The sequence below is a fragment of the Gracilinanus agilis genome, chromosome 4 (genome assembly GCF_016433145.1).
Source record: "Gracilinanus agilis isolate LMUSP501 chromosome 4, AgileGrace, whole genome shotgun sequence".
NCBI classification, from domain to species: Eukaryota; Metazoa; Chordata; class Mammalia; order Didelphimorphia; family Didelphidae; genus Gracilinanus; species Gracilinanus agilis.
The window spans coordinates 124721206-124746061 of NC_058133.1; the positions used below are offsets into that span (position 1 = coordinate 124721206).

General features: G+C 35.2%; 1 protein-coding gene across 1 annotated transcript in view; it reads right to left on the bottom strand.

Annotated features, from left to right (window-relative positions):
- GPATCH2 (G-patch domain containing 2) overlaps positions 1 to 24856 on the bottom strand; it is a 302311-nt gene that overhangs the window by 2829 nt on the left and 274626 nt on the right. The window contains exons 9-10 of the mRNA XM_044673708.1: positions 19964 to 20052; positions 2570 to 2758 (exon numbers count right to left, since the gene is read on the bottom strand). Of these exons, the coding sequence (XP_044529643.1) occupies positions 2570 to 2758; positions 19964 to 20052 (278 nt within the window). The remainder of the gene's footprint in view (positions 1 to 2569; positions 2759 to 19963; positions 20053 to 24856) is intronic.

The window sequence follows — 24856 nt, forward strand, 5'->3', positions numbered from 1 at the left end:
TAGGCCAATAAGACATAGAAAAGTAAGAAGAGTTTTTTTTTTTTTATGGCAGTATAGAGAAAACACTTTGCTACCTTTCTGTGAAAAAACAAGACAAACAAGTTATTCTAAATCACACACTTTACTGAATGCTTTGGTCCTATAAGAATTATAAATGGCAAAAAACCCCAAACCACCATAATGTCGAAGCATCATCTAAATTAGTGTTCTTTGTGCTTTAAAAGAAGTTTGATTTAAAATCAGAATCTTCCACATTTTAAACCTGAATCTATACACCAGTAAGTCACCTTGGGTATCTTTCTGCCATAGGACCATCAAGTGAATGAATACAGGCTCTGGAGCAAAGATCTGGGTGCATGCCAAGTCAGCTTGGGATATTTCCATCTCTCCACTATGAACTTTGGTTCCCATGTGCTTTTAAGTATTTGAAATTGTTGGTGTGCCACACATGGTGGGTCATTTTTGAGGGATGATAGCTATCTTACATTCAATGACAATATGAACAAGAACCATGGTTAGTTACGAGGACCAGAGGGCTTTGTGTGCTTCTGTGCTAGGGCTTAGAGTAGCCATTTCATGTGGAAGAAATGATATGCTCTCAAAAACACAGCAGCAAAAACAAATATCCACAGTTAAGATTGAAAGCTACCATGCTTAAATGCAGATTCATTCAAAATGGTTTTGGTCACAATTTAAATGAAGTCATCACTAACTTTTCTCTTTTATGACTGAGTTCTCTAGAAATCTATAGCTCAGACAATGATGGTGGAGTAGCAGTTACCAGCCAAATTTTGGTTACTTAAGAACAAAGACCATTATCTGAAAAATTAGGATTTTCACAATGCTAGAACTGTAGAATTCTCAATGCCATTTTAAAAACCTTTCTCCAGGATGGCTGAGGATGTTATATGTTACTTTTTTTCTTAAGTCATAAACACATTTTGTCTGAGACTCCTTTCTAGACACAGACACACAGACACAGACACACACGCTTAATTTTCTATACAACAACAAACTTGTTGAACAGAATTGAACAGCCGTTTGTAAATAAACCAGTTGTTCCTTTGTGCAACATGAATATTTGGCTAACAGCACAAATCCCTTCCCTCCCTCCTGCCCTTCCTACTCTTAGTTCACTCCCAACCCCAAATTCAAAAGAGGAGAATTTTTAAAAGAAATGTATGTATTTGGCAAAACTTTCAAGGCATTTAAATATCAAACCAATCTCTTCTGACTCATTACTATTTACTTCAGAGGACGAGAAAGTGGTAGGTTGAGTGAGCTTGTATTTGAATTCTCTGATCAGTTATTTACAAAAAAAGTTTGAGAGAAGCCTCTTAATGAACTACCTAACATTTAGTCATCCAATAAAAACCCATTATCATTTTAATAGTATTACTAATACTAACACTACTTTAAAAACAATGAGAATAGGGCAGAACATAGCACAGCATTTTATATAGATGAAAAGTGTTTCTGCATACCTGCTCCTATTTAGCGTAGTACATGATTGGTGAACACTTGGGTACTAAATTAGGTACACAATTAAAATGCCTGTTCTGTTTGATTTTAAAGGACCATCTTGCTCTTTTCATTTGTCTGGCTGCTCCCTTGAGAATGTCAGGATTTATATCTAGGGGTAGGCTACTGTCAGAAATCTCTTAGTTCCTAGGATTACTGAAGTCACATTTTTATTCTAAGGCCTTGCCGCAATGATCACAATTTAAAATCAGTTTAGTACAACTGAGTTATCTTAAAATGAACTTTTTAAAGGGAAGAGAGGTAGAGGCTGGTCTAAATTAATAGATCATATGGCTCAGTCAGGGCGAATTAAAATATGCTTTTCATTCAACATTTGTTCATTTTAGGTCCTAAATGAGGTAAAAAATGCATAAAAAAGCTGCATTTCAGTAGTGTTGAGGGCACTCAGTGGTGATCATTTATCAAGAGATAATAAGTATATATTTTTTTAACTTAATTTCCTAGGAAGATAAGTAGGTGTTGGTTGTCATGTGTAAAAACTGTGTACCACATCAACCTAGAATGGGAACCTGATGGATATCACCCTACTAACAAATCTTCACAAAACGTCCAATTCAAGGAACATGAAGCTGTCATGATTACCAAAGAAGTATTTGTCTAGGGCTTAGTCTTCTGGGTAAACTAGAATTTTGGATGATGTGAAGAACAATAAAAATCCAATCACATAAACATGTTTGCATTTGCATGTCCCCCACATGCCCCAGGGAAGGGTGTCTGAAATGCCCAATTTCTAAAAATGGAAAAAAAAAGGGCTTTATTTTATCACTAGAAATTGATTTAAAATACTGAAAAAAAAAGTATAATTAGGATTCCACTTTAGCACCACGACTTCTGACTAAAAGATGAGTCCTGCTGTTGAGGCAGGACTGAACACCGATGGAACTCTGGTGTGGCAGATTTGAGGCATGTAGGTTGCTGCTTCATAAATGGAAGCTATATTGTAAATTGAAAACAACTAGGTTTGTGGGAAATATCCTATGTATACCCTTGTCTTCTTAGGTAGATTTTCCTGACTTGGGGACATTACTTGTTGGTGTGGTGTTCTGGCGGCTAAATCCAAGTCCTAATCCTTTTGGCCTCTGTATGGCCTGTATTGGCTCAGACATTCCTTTGCCATCTCTTCCGAGGCCTGTCCCGGGTGTCCAGCCCATGCTCTGAAGCATTCGGTTTCCAATGTTGGTCTCTGGGATTGGTTGTGCATTTTCACCTACAAATCCTGCATTAATGATACAAAGAACATTATTCAGTAACGCCATGAGGATAGAAGAAGATTGTATCAGTTGAGAAATCTTACTCAGGAACAAGCTGCTTTTAAAAGCAGTGACCTCATGGAGAACTTGAATATGAAAGCTGAACATATGTATACATGGTAGAATCTGGAGATAAAATAAGCACAGTTGAATTATCCTATGCTGACAGTTTGAGAAGTAAATAACACAAAACCCCAATAATCTCGAGAACTCCCAGGCTCTTTTGTCTGTAAGAGCTATAGCACAGCTTGGCTTTTCTTGTACTTCATCTCAAAGTCTATAAGGCATGATTTAATGACAGGTAAAAAAAGAAAGGAGTGTACGGTAAACTCTGGTTACTAGACTCCAACTAACATTTCCCCCTTCTTTTTCTGTTGCTACAGAAAGACTGATGACTACATAATGACCTATTGTGGATTTATTAAAAAGAAAAAAAAGGCAACATTTAAGATATGAATTCAGCTGAATCCTAGCAGTAGTTTTTAACTTCTTGATCAGTGTCCAGGCTTATGTCTCTAGTTTCTTCCTTGGGTCTTCAGTGAAACCGCCATCCAGATTCAACAAACATTCATTTATTGCCTACTGAATGCATAGCTCTATGCCTAAATGCTATGGGTACAAAAACAAAAAGGAAACAGATCTTGACTTTGAGGGACTTAAATTCTATTTGATGACTATAACACATATGTTAACAGCTGGAGGAATGGGTAGAAGCTTCACAGTGAAGGTGGTAGGCATCAGAGATGACCTTGAAGAAAGATAAGGATTCTGAGAAGAGGGGATGAGGTTGTACAAATACACAGAAATAGGAAAGAGAATGTTGAGAGCAGGAACAGAGTGTAAAGAGAAGCAATGTGCAATAAAGCTAGAAAGGGAAGTGGGAGCTAAGCCGAAAGGGACAGGTAGAAGAGCCTGTATATTGTCCCTAAGGCAATGAGGAACCACTTGAGCAGGGGAGTGATGTGGTTAGACTTGTCTTCTAAGGATATTATTTTGGTAGCTGTGTGGAGGATGGATTTGACAGAGGAGAAAGAAACAGAAAATTAGGAGACTATTACAGTTCCAGTAAGATGTAATGAGTGTCAAAAGTAGTCATGTGAGTAGAAGGAAGAGTACTGACTATGGAAGGAGAATTGATAAGGCTTGACAGTTGTTTGGATATGGGGAGTGAGGGATAGAGAAGATCTTGTCCGTGTTGATACTGAGTTTATTAACTTGGGTGACAGAATGATCTCAGTAGAAATTGGATAGTTTGGGGGGATTAATAACATAACTTGCTAGCATTTTATAGAGTGCTTTAAGATTTACAAAGCATATACACATGTTGTCTCATTTACTCTTCACAACGACCCTGTAGGTGCTTTCATTATCTTCATTTTACAAATATGGAAACTGAGGTTGTAAATGGTTAAGTGGTTAATGCCTCTATAAGGCAGTATTTGAAATCAGGACTTCCTGACTCCAAGTCTAGCCATCTAAACACTGTACCTATAGGCATCTAGCTGCCAATAGATGATCAACTCAGTTAGGATGAGTTTGAGATGCTACTCGGGCATTTAGATGATGCTATTCAATTGGTACTTGAAGATGTGTGACTAGAGTTGAAGAATAAGAAGTTAGTATTCAATGTGCACATTTTAGAGTCATATGCATAGAGTTAACTGAATCTATGACAATGAATGAGATGACCATGAAGCTTAATGTAGGGAGAGAAGACGACTTGATATAGAGCTTTTGGGTACTTGGATGGTTGGGAGACTGACATTTTAAATGTCTATGGAATGTAAGAAAGGGGTAGAGTCAGATCTTTGTCTCACTGTTATTTGCTTAGAGGTAAGGGGAATAGGCATGGTAGGAAATTCCTAATATCTTTCCTCGGTCTATTTATCTCTTCCCCCCTTTCAGCAGTTTCCTTTCCACAGTTAAAGCGGGACGAGGACATGGACAGGAGTTGTTATAGCACCCTCCCCATGTCTTCCCAGTTGTTTTCAATGACTTTTTGGTAGGATTTCATTTTCAGCATCTTTCTCTCCCACCATACTTTCCTATTAGCAACTACCACTCCTGTTACTTCCATCAATAGTAAATCTGTAGATAAAGAGAAAAGCATCTACTTACCACTCTCTCTTCTCTATCTACAATTCCACACCATGACAATTGATGTTCAGAACAACAAAACCAATGAACTACAGAAAGCTTAATCACCTAAGTAACTTGAAATTATGTTCGGTAAGCTGTATTCATGAAGGGGTTGCCTCAGCTTTGCTTTATCAGAAAATTCACTTGAAAAGAACATCTCATTTCCAAAGTATTATAGTAACTTAAGCTTTTACTATACATTGTTAGCAGAAAATCTGGGGCTGATTTAACTCTTTAAGTTTCTAGCTTTTTTTAAAATAAATATACTAATTTATTGATGGGTTCTAGCATTGGAGAGGAGTTAATGCTAAAAGAACATACAATATACTGCTCCTCTTTCTCCCCTCCTCCCTTCCTGAAATGACAGTAGAAAACTGATTTTATTTTAATAAAGGTTTTTAGTATCCAGAGAACATCCTTGGACAGTTGAGGTCAGTTTTTAGGCTTGGAACATTTGATAGGTCCTGATTTATTTGGTTTTAATTTTTTTCCTACAGTTTTTATTTCCTAATCAGTAGCAATAAATGTCCTAACACATCTCCTCAAGCACAGCTTCCAACACCGAATGCCAGGAGCTGACCAAAGATTGGCCCAGCCAGGGCTTTGGGAGAAGGTGTGTCTGGCACAGAGCCTCTGGAAAAGGCTGCTCTTGGATATAGTGGTATTGACCCAGCCAGCAGAAAGAATTTGGCTAGAACAGCCACTTGATAAAAAGAAAAGAACCTCATATTTAGTTAGCAAACCTCCCTTTTTCTAAGTCATAGTAAAAGCAGATAAATACATTTCAAACAAAACTACATTTTTCCTTATGGAGAGAAAAATACTTATAAGAAATGCCATATTCGGCCAGAATGAATGGACCATCTATTAAAATATCTGGCTGATATTTTGGAGAAAATGATGTTGACCTCTAAAGGTAACAGATGTGCCCTGATTACCCACAATTTCACCATATAGGAATACTGAAAGGAAATGTGATTTTATCAGATCAGGGAACCCCTTCATAAATACCATCTGCCAAGCAACCCACCTTTGACTTTCAAGATACGTACTAGCAAATTATTAACCAAAACACACAGAGGTTAAGTGATTTTTTGAGTGTTGAAGGCTGATGTAGGATTCAAACCCAGGACTTCTTGTTTCCAATTTCTTAAGTTGGCATATTCCTCATAGTGACCAGTTAGATATTCATTTAGGTTTTTCTTTGTATTTTCTGCAAGTTATATTGTTAGGACTGAAGACTAAATATGATCTTCATTTGATGCAATATTTGCATTAGTATATTCATTTGAAGGATGACTTCCTAAAGGCTCAACTTGACTACTAGATGTCAGATGTAACAAGGGTCACAATGTGATGGGGAAAAAATGTTGATATAAGGAGTAGTTTGTAATGTCCAGAGTCTGAAGATAAAAAAGAAAATCCTTGACTGACTTTGTTCTTTGTGGCCAAAGACCAAAAAAGCATGCGTAAAAATAATAATTGAGTACTTGAGGTGCTAAAAATTTTAAGAGGTAGCATGAACCTTTTAAGTGAACAAAACAAGGGCAAGTCATTTGTCAAAAGGCTTGCTTAATATAATAACAAAGCCAGCAATTAAATTTTTATTTTGAAATGATGTTTATGGTGGCAATGAAGGCAGATTTCCATGAAAAATTAAGGCACGTAATTTTTTCTTAACAGCTGCTGATACAGGTATGTTCTGGTTAAACAGTACGCTAGCATTCAGTACCATACCCTTGATTTTACAGTGATTGCCATGAATTAATTTAATTCCATCTGTAAGCTAAAATCAGATCAGAGGTCTAATGTTGCTGCAGGCTACACATCTGTTTAATCATTTTTGGATACAACAGCTTGCAAAAGTTCAAGTTTAAAATTTGTTTAATACTTAAGAAATAACATTATCCTAGTTAAAAAAAATCTCAGCTAGAATTATGAAATTGTGGTCCTTTCTCATTTATGAACAGGAAGGCCAGCACGGGCAACCTAATTCTGTATCTTAATTGTAAAATTTTGGCAAAAGCTTTGTAAGTCTATTACGGAGGCCCTTGTGTGGACACTGCTCTGGTCTTTGTGGTTTTCTTTTCAATGATCCAAACTTGATTTCCTTTGTTAGTTCCATTTAGGAAAAGTACTAAAAAAATTTCTTTAAGACACTTCTTATGAATCAAAGAAAAGAAGGAGTAAGAAGAGGGTGAGGAAGGGATAGGTAACCAAACATTCAATCTTAAAAAAAAATTCTATGGATCATTAAATGAAAATCCTAGAAACATTATATTTCATGGAAAATACTATACTCAAATCTCTTTTTAGTCTCTCATCCTTCTTTTTATAAGATTAAGATTTAGGAGTGAAACGACTTGGTCTCAGCACAGTACTCCACAACTATTATTTCCTTTTCTATCATTCCTAGCAGTGCTAAATCCTTTAAGTCCTTTCCTAGAAGGCTCTCCTTTTGCTTGGGCAATTTTAGCAATACATAGTCTGCTCACCCTTCACCTCCTTTATGCTGGATCTCACTTATGTCTAATACAGCAGAGTCAGTCTTTTTTTCTCCTCGAATCTTCCAGAGTATCGTGAATGGTAATTCACTTGCGTAATTGGCTCAAGAGATGAAAATCTTGTATTGGTCTCTCTTAGCCACTAATCTATCCAGCTGACTGCAAGCCTAATTGGCAGCTTGTTTAGTAATTTGGCTCCTAAAGTGTTGTATCGATGTTGGATAAACAGCCAATGGAAGGGGAGGTGATACATGCTGCTTCCCTCATAACAGTGAGAGCCATCAGTCTCTCTTCTCCTGACCTAGTATTCAGAAAGCATTTTGTGTTTCATGCCTGCCTGCTCTTTCTGCTGCTTCTACTGCAGTAGCAAGTCAAAGAGCAGGGTCATAGATGGTTTGTTTTGTTCCAAGATATAAAGATATAACATTATTCAAACTGCAAACTAATACTGTATTTTGTGCATCTGCATCTGTGATAACTAACATGGGCATATAGGTTTCTATAAATTGGTAAATAGTTAAGGAATACTATTAAGAATTGCTTCAGAAATAGGAAAAACAGATAAACCAAAACTCAGACAGGAGTAAGACATGTTATATAGTATTACTTCCTGCCAAATTTGTTATTAACTATTTCATTTTTGGATAAATAAACAATTAGACTATAGTCACTATAAAGATCTGTGATCATGTAGAAATTTCACATGTGATTCCTACTTGGTAGAAAGTTCCCATTAATTAAATCTAAAATTCGTAGCATTTTGGTAGAAGGGTTGACAACACTAAAGATTCTTTCAATGTAGTTTGAATTTTTCCAGTTCAATAACTAATGAAGACATAGTTTTATGTTTAGGACACATTACCAGAAATGATCTGCCTTGCATGTTTTGGCGACTCTTTCAGATAAGGAAGGGACCTGGAAAGCCATTTAGGCCAGTTCCTAGGTTTATGAGATGAGGAGCAGAACTTCATAGAATCTAAGGCATTTGCTCAAAGTAATCAACTGGTAGATATTAGAATCCAGGTGTTCTGACTTTCAGGGCATTGCTTCATCTTTCCACTCAGTTATTTTGGTTGATAGAGAAATATGACAACAGTGAAAGATAATAATCATATATTACTAGTTTTCACAGAATAAAAAAAATTCCATTACAACTAAATAAAATTTAACTTTTTCTTTGATGTATCAGAAGGGTGCCTTGGGGTTATCAATATGAAAATCAGTGATATTGGATGTAAATCTATAAGATTTTAAAAATAATCTATGGAATTTTTAATTTTTTATTAACTTTTAGTTTGCTTATTAAATAATACAGGTCTATTGGGGATAGGGCAGCTAGGTAGCACAATGGATAGAGTGCTTGCTTGGCCTTGAGTCAGGAAACTTCATCTTCCTGAGTTCGAATGTGGCCTCAGTTACTTTCCTGATCCATAAAAATGGGCTGGAGTTTTCTTTATGAAGAAAACTCCAAATGTGGTTATGAAGAGTCTGACATGACTGAAATGACTAAACAACAGCAAACACTGGGAATTGCCTATTAATAACTATTTTTCCCAGGTATGTATGACATCCATTGGGTTCTAGCAAGTTATTGCAGGAAAGAACAATCTCTGGCAGCTTTTACCAAGTTGGAAAGGCACCAAATACAAGTGTAGTATTAGACTACGTATTGGATGCCCATGGAATCATAGAGGATTTCAGTCTCAGAGTTGGAAGGGAACTCACCTTTGTTTCTTTGAAGGGGAACCAATTGCTTTCCCAGGTAGCTCCCTCTACTTTTGAATAGGCATAAATATTACAAAAATTCTCTTTCTATTAAGTCTAACTTTGCCTCTGTGGAACTGCTATGCATGATGGTTAATTTTTTGCTCAGCAGATGAACAGAACAAGTTGAATGGCCAATCCTTCAAATTCTTGAAGAAAGTTATCAGATTTCCAGTAAGTTGTCTCCTCTCTAAGATAAATAGCTCCAGTTAATTCAACCAATCTTCATAAGACATGACCTCAAGGACCTTCCCAATCCTGACTGTTTATTTTCAGAAGCCATCAATGGTGGCACCCAGAACTGAATACTATACTCCAGATGGCATCTGACCAGGACATAGCAGAACTGGACAATCACTTGTATAGTCCAGTATATGAACTCTCTTAATGGAGCCTAAAATCACATTAGCTTTCTGACTGCACTTTATTGACTTTTATTGAGCTTGCACTCTACAAATGCTCTCTCTGGATCATTTTGAAATTAACTCCTTCAAGGATAAAACTTTAGATGTGTCACTGTTCAGATTCTCTAAGTAAGTGTGCCCCAACTTAGCTGATCTATCCAACTAAATTTAGAGAAGATCATCATAAGAAGGTTGCTCACAGATAAGATGATGGATGATCTTTTCAGACATATAAAACTCAAAAAGAGCAGTATCTAAGGAATACTGGGGATTATGATCTGTATTAAGAGGGGGAAGTAGTCAAACTGACAAAATCACAGATCCTTGGAGTATATCAGATCTTGAGGGAAGGAAATGTTTTGGCATTGTTGGCAGATGAAAATTGTTAGGAAGAATGAAAAAAATCTGGCTTGATAATTGAGAATATTTTTATAAGCTCTTGACACTGAAATTCTGTGTGTGTGTGTGTGTGTGTGTGTGTGTGTGTGTGTGTGTGTGTGTGTGTACAAGGCAATGAAGTGATAGAGTGAATCTACTGTGGGACTTGGAATCCAGAAGACCTGAGTTTAAATCCTACCTTAGCAACTTACTAGCTGTGTGGCCCTTGGCAAGTAACTAAACCTCTCTAAGTCTTACTCTACTCATCTATAAAATGTAGGTAATAATAGCAATCCCCTCATAGTGTTATTATAATGAATAAATTAGAACATATATATGGACTAAATGAGAACAAACATAATTTATAAATGCTTAAAGTGCTCTTTAAATGCTATTATTATTAGATGACAAGATTCTTAAATGAAGCAGTATAGAGGGAGAAGAAGTCTTAGGAAAGACCTCAGAGGGACACCTCTGGTTAAAGGGTGGGATCTGGAGGAGAATCTAGCAAGGGAGACAGAGGAGAGGTCATACAGATAGGAGGAAAACCAGAAGAGTGGTGTCCTGAAAACCTAGCAAGAAGAGAATATCAAAGAGCAAAGTGATTAATAATGTCAAAGGCCACAGAGAGGTGAAATCTGAGAAAAGGTCATTGGATCAGGGCAACTAAAAGATCATTACTAACTTTGGAAAGCAGTTTCAGGAGAGTGATAAGGTCAGAGGCTAAACTGTAAGGGGTTAAAAGAAAAAAAGTAAGAGGAGAGACAGTGAAGGAACCTTTCATAGATGGCCTTTGAGGAGTTTAGCTACAAAAAGCAGAAGAGATATGAGGTGATAGTTATGAAGTATGGAAAGATCAAGTGAGGATTTTTTTCAGGATAGGGGAGACATGAGCATGTTGGTAGGAAATAGGAAATGAGCCAGTAGAGACAGAGAAAATAAGTGAAAGAGTGAGGATGACAGAGGGAGCAATTTGTTGGAGATGTTGAGATAGAAGAGGATCATTTGAATGAGAAGTTGGATTAATCTTGGTAAGGAATAAGGCCACTTCATCATTTGAAACAGGAGCAAAGGAGGAAAAAGGGACAGAAGGCACATGAATGATAAGAAATGAGGAAGGGGGTGGGGGAAGAGGGAGTTCATGATAAATGACCTCAATTTTTCCTGTAAATGTCAGCTGAAAGGGTAGAGGGAGAGGGAGCCATAGGAGGTTTAAGAAGAAATAAAAAGATTTGGAAATGACCAAAAATTGAACTCCTGTAGAGACTCTGAACTGACTTTTTGGTTTTAGGATTTTTTTGGTCTATTTGCTATTACAAAAACCATGAGATTAAAGAATGGCTAACCTGGTGTTTTTCATTGATAGACACGAAGGAAACTTGAGAATCTTGAGAGCTCTATGACAGCAAAATCAAAATTTCTAACAAAGATGTGTAAATGAGTTGCAAAGCCATACATGAATAAAGGAGGTAGGAATTTAAATCATTTACTTGAAGTGAAGGAGAAAAACACACTTGAGATTTTATTGCTCCAAGCTATTTAAAATAAAGATAAATTTTGTTCAAGAATATCTTTTTCTAAATTCTTTTGCAAGAAAACAAAGATAATGAAGGCACAAAATAGACAGTGAAGATAGAAGCTCTGATCACTGGAGGCATTCAGAAACTGAGGTCCGATGGTCATTTAGGAGGGATTTCACAAAAGGTATGCCTACCAATTCTTTGACTAGAAAATCACTGAATTTTAGGCCATATAGTAGAATCTCATGACTACTTATCTTATTGAAGAACAAAGACTTTGTGTGGAATATCTCAAACTAATCTGATGCCATTACTTGAAATAAAGAACATTTATTACAGTTCTTTGTAAGAAAGAAAGTAAAAATCAGCAGAATATATATTTATAACAATTATCTTTGATTTCATATATAAGTTCACTGATTGTTGAGGTCTGTTCTGCTTTTGCTTCTCTCTGTTCATTCAGGCTTTACCTTAGCCAGGTGCTCTGATTACCTGCTCCCATGTGCAAAGCCCAGGTTAGCTATTGGCCCTGCCTCATAAAGTACCATATAAATCTGTAGGCCTAAATGAGATTATCTCAGTAATTAAAGTCTTCTTCAGAGATGCTTATCCCTTACACCTGAGTTTCATTGAGAACTCTACTCTGTTTTTTTTTTTTAAACCCTTGCCTTCTATCTTAGAATCAATACTTTGTGTTGGTTTCAAGTTAGAAGAGTGGTAAGGGCTAGGCAATGGTGGTTAAGTGACTTGCCCAGGGTCACAAAGCTAGGAAGTGTTTGAGGTCATATTTGAACCCAGGACCTCCTGTCTCTGAGCCTGACTCTCAATCCACTGAGCCACCCAGCAGCCCCTGAACTTTTGGCTTTTGAAAGAGAAGCAGCTTTTTAACATGGACAACATCAGACTTAAAGAGTCAGAAGACCTGGACTCTTAAACGTCTCCTAAGCCTTGTGACCTTGGATAAGTCACTTCTTTTTCCTGTGCCTCAGTTTCCTAATATATTTTAAAACGAGGGGACTGGATTAAATAATCTCAGGGAAGTGAGAAGTTGCTTATACACATGTTGCTAATAGCTATGATAGAAAGCAGAGTCAGGATCCAAAAAATTGGATGAATTAGAATGATGGGTGAACTTAAATAAGATGCCATTTAATAGAGGATAAATATAAGATTTTATATTGGGGATCAGATTAGAAAAGTACAGAATGGAGGAGATGTGGCTACAAAATATTCTGTGAGAAACTGATCTTGGGGTTTTATATTTTTGAAATTATAATTTCAGTCAGGGTCAACAGTGGGGCAATTAGAAACATCCTGCACTGAGAGGCAGTGAACAGAATGAAGGTAATGCTATATTCTACTCTGGCCAGAAAAAAAAATGTAATATTGCATTCCATTGTGGGTGCCATATTGTAGGAATGACACTGACAAGTTGGAAGTAAGTCCAGAGCGAGGTAACCAAGATAGTGAGAAAAGTGGAGAGCATATCATAAAAATTGGGTAGAAGACCTGGGGATATTTAGGGAAAACAAGGGAAAAGAATGTGTGTGGGTGAGTTTGAGCACCCAACTGGCTGTCTTTAAGCATTTGAAGAACTTGTGTAGGAAGAATTAAACGTTTTCTGTTGGCCCCAGAAAGCAAAACTAGTATCAATAGGGAGATGCAAAAAATTGCATTTAGACTGAAAATATAGAAGGATTTCCAGTGATGAGAGCTATTAAAAAATGAAATGGGCTGGCCAAAGAGGCAATGAAAGCCTCAACAATGGAAAATGGATGGTCATCTTTTTCAGGACATTGTTATAGTACTTACTCTTCAGATATAGTTTAGGTTTGATGGGATCTGAGATTCTATGATTATACATCTCATTTGTGATGGTGTCATCAGAATTTTGTGAGTTTCTTTAAATTAAAAAGGTTTTGTACAAACAAAACCAAAGCAACCAAAATTAGAAGGGAAGCAAAAAATTGGAAAAAAATTTATAACAAAAAACTCTGACAAAGTTCTAATTACTCAAGTATATAAGGAGCTAAATCAATTGTACAAAAAAATCAAGCCATCCCCCAATTGATAAATGGCCAAAGGACATAAATAGACAATTTTCAAATAAAGAAATCAAAACTATAAATAAACACATGAAAAAAAGTGTTCTAAATATCTTATAGAGAAATGCAAATAGAAACAACTGAGGTACCACCTCACATCTAGCAGATTAGCTAACATGACAGCAAAGGAAAGTAATACATGTTGGAGGGGATGTGGCAAAATTGGGACATTAATGCATTGCTGGTGGAGTTGATCCGACCATTCTGGATGGCAATTTGGAACTATGTCCAAAGGGTTTTAAAAGACTGCCTGCCCTTTGATCCAGTCATACAACTACTGGGTTTATACCACAAAGAGATCATAGGGAAAAAGACTGGTACAAAAATATTTATAGCCATGCTCTTTGTGGTGGCAAAAAAATTGGAAAATGAGGGGATGTCCTTCGATTGGGGAATGGCTGAACAAACTGTGGTATCTGTTGGTGATGGAATACTACTGTGCTCAAAGGAATAATGAACTGGAGGAATTCCATGTGAACTGGAATGGCCTCCAGGAATTGATTCAGAGTGAAACGAACAGAATCAGAAGAACATTGTACACAGAGACTGATACACTGTGCTGCAATCCAATGTAATGGACTTCTCTTCTAGCAGCAATAATGATCCAGAACAATTCTGAGGGACTTATGAGAAAGACACTAGCCACATTCAGAGGAAGAACTACAGGAGTAGAAACACAGAAGAAAAACAACTGCTTGAACACATGGGTTGATGGGGATATGATTTGGGATGCAGACTCTAAACAACCACCCCAGTACAACTATTAATAATATGTAAATAAGTCTTGATCAATGATATATTAAAACCTAATGGAATAGAACTTCAGCTACAGGGAGGAGAGAAAGAATATGAATCATGTAACCATGGAAAATTTTTCTAAAAAAATTAAAAATTAAAAAAAAATGAAGTTGGTCCCAAAGGGGGAAAAAGAATTTTGTGAGCTTTTCCCATCTCTTTCTTTAGTCAGCTTCCATTTTAGAGCCTCAAGCCATGAGATCCTACGTATCTTTTCCTAAGGTCTAAGGTATGTGTCAGCTTCTGCCAAACCCTCTCTTTATTCATTAGATTTTTGAGACAGAGTAGGCTACCTTCTGTCAAGATCATATATAAGAGGGGCCACAATTATTCCAATATCTGCCTTTGGCAAGATTTTACTAAATCTTTCCCCCCACATATATATGTATAGCATATTGTTTTCTAATTTTTTTCTCCTGGAGTCTATATTGAGTGGAGAGAATTAGTTCCAAGCATAAAAGAAAAAAGTATGGTTAAAAAGCTGATTTAGTACCTTTTTGTAGACAAGATTCAAGAACTGAATTATTATGTATCTCCCAATTCCATATTAAACAAGTCACATATTATCCCCCTTCCCAAATTAATAACATGACTAAAAAAAAACAATCCTGGAGTCTTTGCCATAAAACTTTGGCACAGATGAGATTTCTGTTGTTACCTTATGATCATATAAGTCTAGCAATAAAAGAAACAAAATACCAATTTATAATGCAAGTTTGAATTATTGGAGCACTTAAATTCAAAATGGATTAGGAACTTGATAGTAAAAGAGAATTTTTGATTTTGTGCTAGTGAGTGTGTAAATAGAATTAGCTCGATCCCATTAATAGTCAAAAATCTACTCAACCCAGGCACGCTAATGATGTCACTCCCACCTCCCTTAGTGGGGAGGGGAGATGAGTTACCCACACGTGACAATAAGTAACAAATCAAGAATAAGGGACTGCCCTTTGGGCAGTCCAAATCAATGTAGAAACTGCCATTTGTCCATTTGAATTAGAGGTGGACCACAGGAAGTGATGAAAGACACGTTCTCTTTAAGTAAGTTAGTGAACTTCCTGTGGGGGCAGTTGCTGTCTCGAACTGGAAGAAGAAGCATCTCCTGAGACCACAGACAGCTTACACTCTGTATTGTCACGTGGGTAAGTTAGGCTGGCTTCCTTGGCCTTGCTGGGCCAATTCTAAACTCTGCCTATCTGGCTGTTGGGCCTTGTGGCTTACAGCTTCATTTATTTAGCCTTCTAACCTCCCTTTTTCTCTTTATTCCTACCCTTACCTACCTGATTGTAAATAAACTCCTCAACCCGATGCTGACTTGGGTCTGATTTAATTACAGAATCAACCTGAATTGTTGATTCCTGGCGGCCACATAATTTTAATATATAGCTATAATAACTAAATTTTAATTCTTACATGAGTCATCATTTAAAAGAACATATTTGCAGAAAGCTTTAATTTGTTACTTACAAAGAACATTTTAGAATGTAATCTAAAGTAGGCATAGAGGAAAAAAGTTTATAATGTCATCCCTTCCTTCTCCTAGAACACTCGGCAACTGAAATGAAACCCTCTCCACAAGGACAGTTAAGCATTTAAAGAAGTCGCATGGCTATTCTCAATGGCAGGTATCTCTATTAATAGAATTATGCTTTAATAGACCAATTTGATAACTGAAAATGGATAGAAAAAAGGTTGACCATGATTAGTATTTCTACCATAACAATGTTTTGTTTCACTGCTTATACAACAAAAACCAAATGACAAAAATTTCCTAATAACAGTGGCTCCTCCCACCTATTTATGTCAGCAGTTGAAACAAATTCTCAACAGCTACTACAGACAAAAGCAACACTCTGCTCCCCCAGCCAATGAATTCAATTTCAAATCCCCAAAAGAGATTCTACTAAAAACACAAGACACTGTTAAAATACATTACTGTTGCTGTGGATTAGCTTTTAAATAAAAGGGAACTTGATTCATATTTTGCTCATTGCTTTTCTTCACTTTTGCAGATGACGTTTTTCTAAGCATAAAATGTGTTTTACTGGCAAACTTTTTTGCTTTGATAGTTCTCAATTTTATAACAGTAAATCTACATCCTTTGTTACTAATATACGTGCCATCTTTGAGTTTGTGACTTTGAATGAGGCAGAGAACAAGCAATAAATTTAGAAATCAATAGTTAACTTATCAATATTCATTTTCCTTTGTCAATACAAAATACAAAGGTGAAAGAGCAGTAAATAAGGGAGAGAGCTGAAATAAATTTGTTGTTCTTGTCACAATTAATAAATGTTTAACCAATAACATGGCCAGATAGTCTAGAGCCTCATACGGTTTCCGGAGTCATGCTTAGCTATAGTTGCAAAAGCGTTCATTTTTTTAAAAGTGACAACACATTGTAGCAGGATAATAACAATACAATATTGTAAATCTTACTTTCAATGAACAGCATTTGTATGTTGCAAGCACCACTTTCTATCTTTAGAGCTATACAATTTTGTCCAAATACACAGTTTAGGATTATGAAGCTAAACTACCCGATGACAGATTTTCTAACCAATCTTATGGTAAATGCTTTTACACCACTTTATTTGACTGCATGGTATTTCAGACATAAAATCTGAGTTGATTACCAATCTACAGGCAGGCTGTCAAATCTTTTAACTTTTACTTCCTAATTCAACTGAAAAATATACTCATGTGGCTATTTTTTAGCTTAAAATTAATGTGAAATGAGACACTATAAAGACTGAATATATCCAGGTCTTTTAAGGGATGAAACAGTCCATAAAATGTATATTCACTTTTAAAAAACAAAATGTAGATTTCTCCCCCATGCTAATGTGATTATCATTCTTTACAAAAAGGTATCTGGAATGTTATGCTTTGTCTGACAGAAACCAGATACCATATCATTCTGAAATTTAAAAATCACAATTATAGGAAGTAGGAGACAAAGAAATAGAGCTAATCTTCATAACCACCAATGCTTTTTTCAAAATGTATTCATGCAAAAGCATTTCTCACCTGACTTTAGATAATTATCTTCATCTGTGATTTGATTCAGTGGCATTAGGAGATATTATCCACTACTTAAGCTGGAGTACTTTTAAATAATTCACTCTTTTCCCTTTTGATATGACTATATATTTCATACTGGTTTGATTCTACTCAGAGCAAAACTTTGAATGGTTAGATGTGAATTTAAACATATGACTGAGAAATGTTTTTAACCCATTTTCCCTACTATCCTTTTTTTGGGAATAATTTAAAAGAATATTTAAATTACTACAAAATTAAGATGTCTGAGAGATATGTAAGACATCCAATAATTTTATCAAAAGCTGTATTTTCAGGACTTAACTTCTAAAATACATGTTTAAAATGCTGTGAGCAAGTAAAAAAAAAGGAATAAAGCAGAGTTTTAGGCTAAAGTTTAATGTTTATACCCATAATTCTTTACAATTGATATCCTCTGCTGCAAGTGAGTATGGAGTCAGAGCCACCTTGTAGAAATAATTACATCAACCACTCCTCTACTATTAGGTTTTTTCCTTCTCCCTTCACATATGTTCAGTCTTAAGACTTGACCTAGGCATTCTTCTTCTCCTTATTGTTGCCACTGCGGTGTGTTAGCATTCCTGAGATTGTTGGCCTGCTTCTGTCACTAATGTTTGCAACACAGAAATATAAAGGAATTCAGGGGACTATTTACCTAGAATGAAAATATCAAGCTATTCTTCAGAATATTGACCCAAAGATTTATTTGAATTGACAAGATTATTTATGAAGATATTGCTTCTATTATGTGGCTATCAAAGTGCAGAGCTAGCACACTAATAATTTTTTTAAAAATTGAATTAAATTGTAGCATATTTGTGTATACTGAGTTAAATATGAAGTATCATTATGGAGGAAACCTGGCACTATTTCTTGAAACTATCAATAACAAATCCATGACCTTAGAAAAGTCACTATATTTTGGTGAACTACAATTTCTACATCACTTAAAAAAAAAAAGAATGAAACTAAATGATTTATAAAAAGCCATCCAGATCTAAAATTTGGTGATTTTATAATATGCATGTATGTGTATATAATCATTCCATTATGGCTATAATCATCACAAACAGAAAAAGAAACACATATGTATACACTGACATTTTTTCTCCAGAACAATATAACTGATTGATATAGGATCTCTTAGACACAGAGCCTATAAATGAATATGATAAAAACAAAACAGTATAATTTTTTAGATTCTTTAGTAGTAATTTTACATTGGGCTATACTAATTTTAAAGTTATATTCCAGCTAATTTTTAAATAATATTCTGAAGTGTAGAATATGCAGTTATAAATTGAGATTTTTCTGCTTCCCATCTTTTATTTTCTATTGGTTCTGGGTAAAATTTCTAGGAAGAATATCACTGTTTATTCCTATTGAGCTGCTATGAATATTACATTGGGGATTGATGAGAACCTTGTATATAGTAGCTACCTAATTGATATTTGTTGAATTGAACTGATAATCCTGGGGTAAAATGACATTTTTCTTTAAGGATCCTTCCTCCAAAATAAAAATAAAGGCAAAAGGAAGTTAGAATTATTAGAAAAGTTGTCAGTAAGCAACACATTTTCTTTACCGATAATCAAATGTCTGCCTTAAGAACATTTTCTTAGGTCTTCAATTTGCTGTGTTGCAAGTATATTATGGTTAACTTTTGATTATTCACATATAAATTCATATGTCAAAGGTAAACTATTTGAAAACCATAATGCTAGGTTAACTTCCACTTGTACCTAATATGTTTTTTGAATCTATCAATCATTTATAATTTGGTGTGGGATCTGGCCTTACAAACCAGGTACTCCTCTTTTAAGGCCATCTGAAATCCTGCCATTTTCCATTATGACATCCTGGTCCATAATGATTTCTCTTTCCTTTGAAGTCTATTGTCTATATTACTCATTTGCATGGAAATAGAAGTTCAGAGTTGAAAAGGACTTTATGAGGTCACCCACTGTAAACCTTTCACTGTATAAATGAGGAATCTGAATCTAGAAAAGATCTGACTAAGGTTACAAAGCTTACTAATTTTAGGGTAGTAACTAGAATCTAGATTTCTAGATTCATAATACAGTGTTTTTTACTAATCCAGGATATCTTGTATTTTATATTGTGACAGATAATTGTATTTACTGTTATTTAATTATTCAGATTTAAGTTTTATATTTCCAATTAGATAGCAAACTCTTAGAGGGAGAGGGCTTTTTATTCTTCTATGGCATCTACTATGATACCTAATATATGTACTACTCAGTAAATGTTTGTTGATTTATTATTCAGGGATTAACTGAAGAAAGTTCTGGTGATTAAAGATTACCAAACATCTTAAAACCAAATGTAAAAGAATTTTAGTATCATTATTTGCAATTACTCTTGCTTTGCTGCATATATGCTGTTTCTCCAGTGCAGGTAATTGAGAATTTACTATATTTTGATTCTTGCAACTGTATGACCTTTAAATATTTGAGATCTAAAAAAAAATTATTTTACCTGTTGCAGGAGGTCCCGGCAAGGGCGCAGCCTTTCTTCTCCTTTTGACATCTCCCATGCACAAAGATCCTAAATGCATACTTGTTTGTCTATAAGTAATTATCAGAGAAAACTATTAACAAAGGAGGAAAAATATGACACATAAATACACAGCTTGTATAATCTGAACCTAAATCAAAACATTCTCAACAAAGATGAAGCTGCATAGTAAAGCCACCAATCTTGTTTATATCGAAACATAATTACGTTTGTTGACAAGCGTTCAGCAGCTAAATGCGCCATCATAAATTGTTACTGGAATGAATAATATAAAAGGAATGCTTTTTAATTTTCAAAACTGGCAATCTTTCTAGCTCAACATAAAATCAAACACTGTTGCTTCTGACAGGAAAATAGCTAAGATTAATTATCTAAAGAGATCACAATATTGTTGCTAGGTTATCAATTGGTTACTAATGCCTTACTGTCAGAACAACATTTATTACTGGAAAAGCATGATCAATTTCTTTTAGGATATTATGCAACAGGGAATTCTTTTAAAACAGCCGAAAGAGACATAAGGAAAATTGTAATACTTCCTTTTATAATCCAAACTAGGAAAAGCCTCAAGTTAAACGCTCATTGGCTGGGTAAGGGAATGTAAGTTGAATGTCAGTGTTATCGGTACTGCTTTCAGGATAATACTGATGAAGCTGGGTTAAGATAAAAATGGGTACTAGCCAAGAAGCTAGCAGTATTAGATTATCATGTCAGATTTTGGTCTTTATGCTTTCAATTCAATTTAAAAAATTATTAAATTGTCTACTATGTACAGGATACTTCTAGACACTGAACCTAAAAACATTTTTTTTTCATTTTTGTCTTTGCATATTTGGGGCCTACTTAGTCAACAAAAATTTATTCAATGCTTTCCATGTTTCAAGCACTGTGCTAAGCACTGAGGATATAAAGAAAGCCAGTTAACAGTCCTTGACCTCAAGGAATATATACTCTACTGGTAGAAATAACATGTAAATAACTAGGTACATATAAGATATAGAAATAATTATAATACTTACAGTTATATAGTGCTTACTATATATGTCAGATACTTACAATTATTATCTCATTTAACCAACACAATAATCCTAGGAAGTAGGTGACATCATTACCCTCACTTTACAGATGAAGAAATTGAGACAAAAAAGTCAAGTGACTTCCCCCAGTATCATGCAGTTAATAAGTGCCTGCTGGATGTGAACTCAGATATCCCTGACTTTAAGACCAGTGCCCTTATCCACTAAGTCACTTAGTTGAAAGAGTGGAAGGAAATCTTAGAGGGATTAGCAAAGTGTCTGGCACTTGGCAGATACTTCAGAAATGCTTGTTAAAGACTGGATCTGTTTAAAGAGGAATGTAGAGAAACTGGGAAAGAATAATTTACAGATTAAAAAAAGACAAAAGATCTAGAAAAAAGGATATATATTTAAGGATTAATTTTACCTAGAATGGGTTCTAGTTTTTTAAAGGTTTGGAATCCTCAATATATTCCAAAGCACGGCCTCCAAATTTCTCTCATCTGTCCCTTAACCTCTATTCATACAATCAACCTTCTAGGTTAGGCCTCATCAGCTCCTGTTCAAATCTCATGTCTCTCTTTTTGTTAATCCATACTTTATAAAGGTGCCAAAGTGATATTCCTACAGTGTAGGTTTAACCATATAATTCCCTACTTAGTATACTCCAATGACTCTCTTTTGCCTCCAGGATCAAATATAAACTCTTGTGCCTAACACATAGAAAATGCTTAATAAGTGCTCATTACTTAATTCATTTGGGGTTATTACCTGTCCTCCCACCCCAAAAGCTCATCACAGGCCAGTCAAATCATTGTGTGTGTGTGTCTGTGTGTGTGTGTGTGTGTGTGTGTGTGTGTTTATGTAAGAAATTTTTTCTGAAAGATCAATACAAAAAGGTGACAGTGTCTAATAAGTATAATGTCAAAAACACTGAAGTTTAGACTGAGCTGACACTGCCAAGAGATAAGAAAAAGAAGGTTAAAAAAATTGCAGTTAGGTAGCTTGGTGGATACAGTGCCAGGCTTTGAGATGGGAGGTCCTGGGTTTAAATCTGGTCTCAGACACTTCCTAGCTGTATGACTCTAGACAAGTCATTTAACTCCAACTGCCTAGCCATTGCCACTTTTCTGCCTCAAAACCAATACTTAGTATCAATTCTAGGAAGGCAAGGATTAAAAAAAATAGTTCATAGACACTAAATTAAGAACCCCTGGTCTCAAGAATCATTATGGTCCTATTCAACTTTTAATGTACTTTAAAGAGAAACAATTTAAAGCTGGGCCTATATTGTGCTAAAAATAATGGTCCAATTTGGTTAAATAAGAAAAAAAGGAAACTCAAAACTCAAAAAGGTTATTTCATTAATCTCACATCTGAGAGGGATGCCCTATATGATTGATGAAAAAAATCCAAATCCTGAATTTTTCAGTTTTTAAATACAGAAATGTTGATATCTCTGGTCATGTGATACTTAACTTATCTCAAAAATTGGATAAAAGTACAAGTCTTTTTGTTGTAAAAACATCATAAACTAGTTTATTAACAAAGCACAACTAAAATGAGACCATGAATTGAATTTTTAAAATGAGCCTTTTTAAGAAACTGGAAGTCAATTTGCCAAGATGTGGTTGTTGAGTCCCTTTTTCTAGGCATATGGACACATTCATTCATGAATTCATTCATACAACAAGCATTCAGAACATGAATATGGCAGGGGCATATGGTACTAACTTTACTAAGTACTGAGGTACACAAAGAGATCATAATATTCTGCATCTATCCTAGAAAAACAGTCTAGACAGGAAAACAACATATATTTCAAACCTTCAAGTACACATACTTATATATAAAACACAAAGAAAAAGTTGACTAACTTAGACAATGTGGGGGGAAAAAGTTAGTTTGAATTAATACAAATTTGAATAAAAAATTAGTTTTGTTATTTTAAAAATAACTCAATCTAGTTGCTAGTGAAGTATTGCCCAGTAGAGGTCTCCTTTAATGAAAAAAAGGATGATTTACAATTAGCATACACTGAACATCAGCTTGAACATTGATGACTTTTACCTATATAATATTGTTTACAAAATAAAAGAAATTTTCTGAAGTGGGGGAACATCATTCTTTTAAGCAAACATTTTGTTTTCACCATTAACTTGTTAGATTAGATTACTTATGATGTTTAGATAGTATGAAAATGCACTTCTGCTTTGCAGCCTAAATGATCAGAAATTGAGATTAAATCATTTTAATTAATGAAGTCTGTTAAAATGTGGCTTGCAAGATGTGCTGATAGTGAAAAGAAGGGCAGATGTATCCTTACAACTGACAAGAGTTTTTCATACCCGAATATATCCCATCTATATTTCCTAGGCAAGCAAAAACAACAGCAGTAACTTCTAAGGAAGCTTGTACAAAAAGGAAGGAAGGAAGGAAGTTAGGAAGGAAGGAAGGAAGGAAGGAAGGAAGAAAGGAAGGAAGGAAGGAAAGAAGGAAGGAAGGAAGGAAAGAATGAAGGAAGAAAAGAAGGGAGAAAGAAAGAAAGAATAATATTTGGATTTGATTTTCCCTATAATATTGCCATGCAAGGGTATTGGACAAGAATGCAAGAAAAGATGAAAGATAGAAATGAATAAAGTAGCCAGCTGAACCTGAAGACTAAGACACAGGAGTAACAGCTCCGGCTGTGTTTGAGTAATTTTACCAAGAATTGATTATCTGTTACACTGCATTGAGATATCTGGATTATTGATCAATAAGATTAAGGTACTCCAGACCCCTTCTTCCTTGAGGCACCCGTAATAGAGTTGTAACAAATAACACTAAGTAAGAACTACTTTGTTATTGTTGTCACCCTTCATGTAGAACATAGCATTTACTTTTTAATTTAAAATCAATGAATGTCTGAAAGGCAGCCTTGTTCCTTCAACATAAATGAATCATTTGTCTTTGAAAAGCAGTACACTTTAGATCACTGGTCAAGGTGATAGTGGATATCTTTTTCCTATGGCATTGAGACAGAAAACTATAATTTGTACTGTAAATGAACAGACCCAATATTATTAAAAATTAGATGAGATTCTTCTTGTGTGAAACTAGAAATAATACCAGATCAGTGCCTTTACAACATTACAAACAGCCGTAGCTCTGATTTAGTGGTAAAATGGTTTTGACATATATGGCTCTTAATGACATAGACACATCCTCTTAAACATCACTCCTCTCTAAACTTCTTGAAGTCACAAAATCTTCTCCTTTCATTCATCTTGATTGTTTAGGGAAGCAAAAGCAAAGGATTTATTTCACACATGTTTATGCAGTCCTTATTAAGTGAGAATAAGCATGTGCCTTTAAGTAGACAAAAAATTAACCCAATTACCTTCATTCAAATGAGTTGCCTTCATTTAGCTGTAACTTTAAACCTAAACCTGGACACATAGGAATTACATCTGAGAATTTTGCTAATGGAATAATGGGGGAGCAGGTGTAACTCTGACCCTTGAATCATAGTTGAATTCCAAAACCTGCTTCTTAATATTAAAATCAAAAGACAAAGAACTAGAAAAGAACACAGGCTCAAAACCATTTTTTTATTTTTTAAGAACCACATAGATTCATCTCCACTTATTCATGGCTTGCTGCAAGCTATCATTATAAATAGTGATGTGGTGGGAAGCTAGGCATTTTATCAGGAGTGGAAAAAATAAAAACTCGTTAAGACCACCTTGCCTGAAAACTTGGCTTTTGACGTAGAGCTGACAGGGACTGGGGCAAGCAGTGTCAGATGGAATAATTTTAAAGGAAAGACAACAGGAACTTGTCGCCTCACTGTATG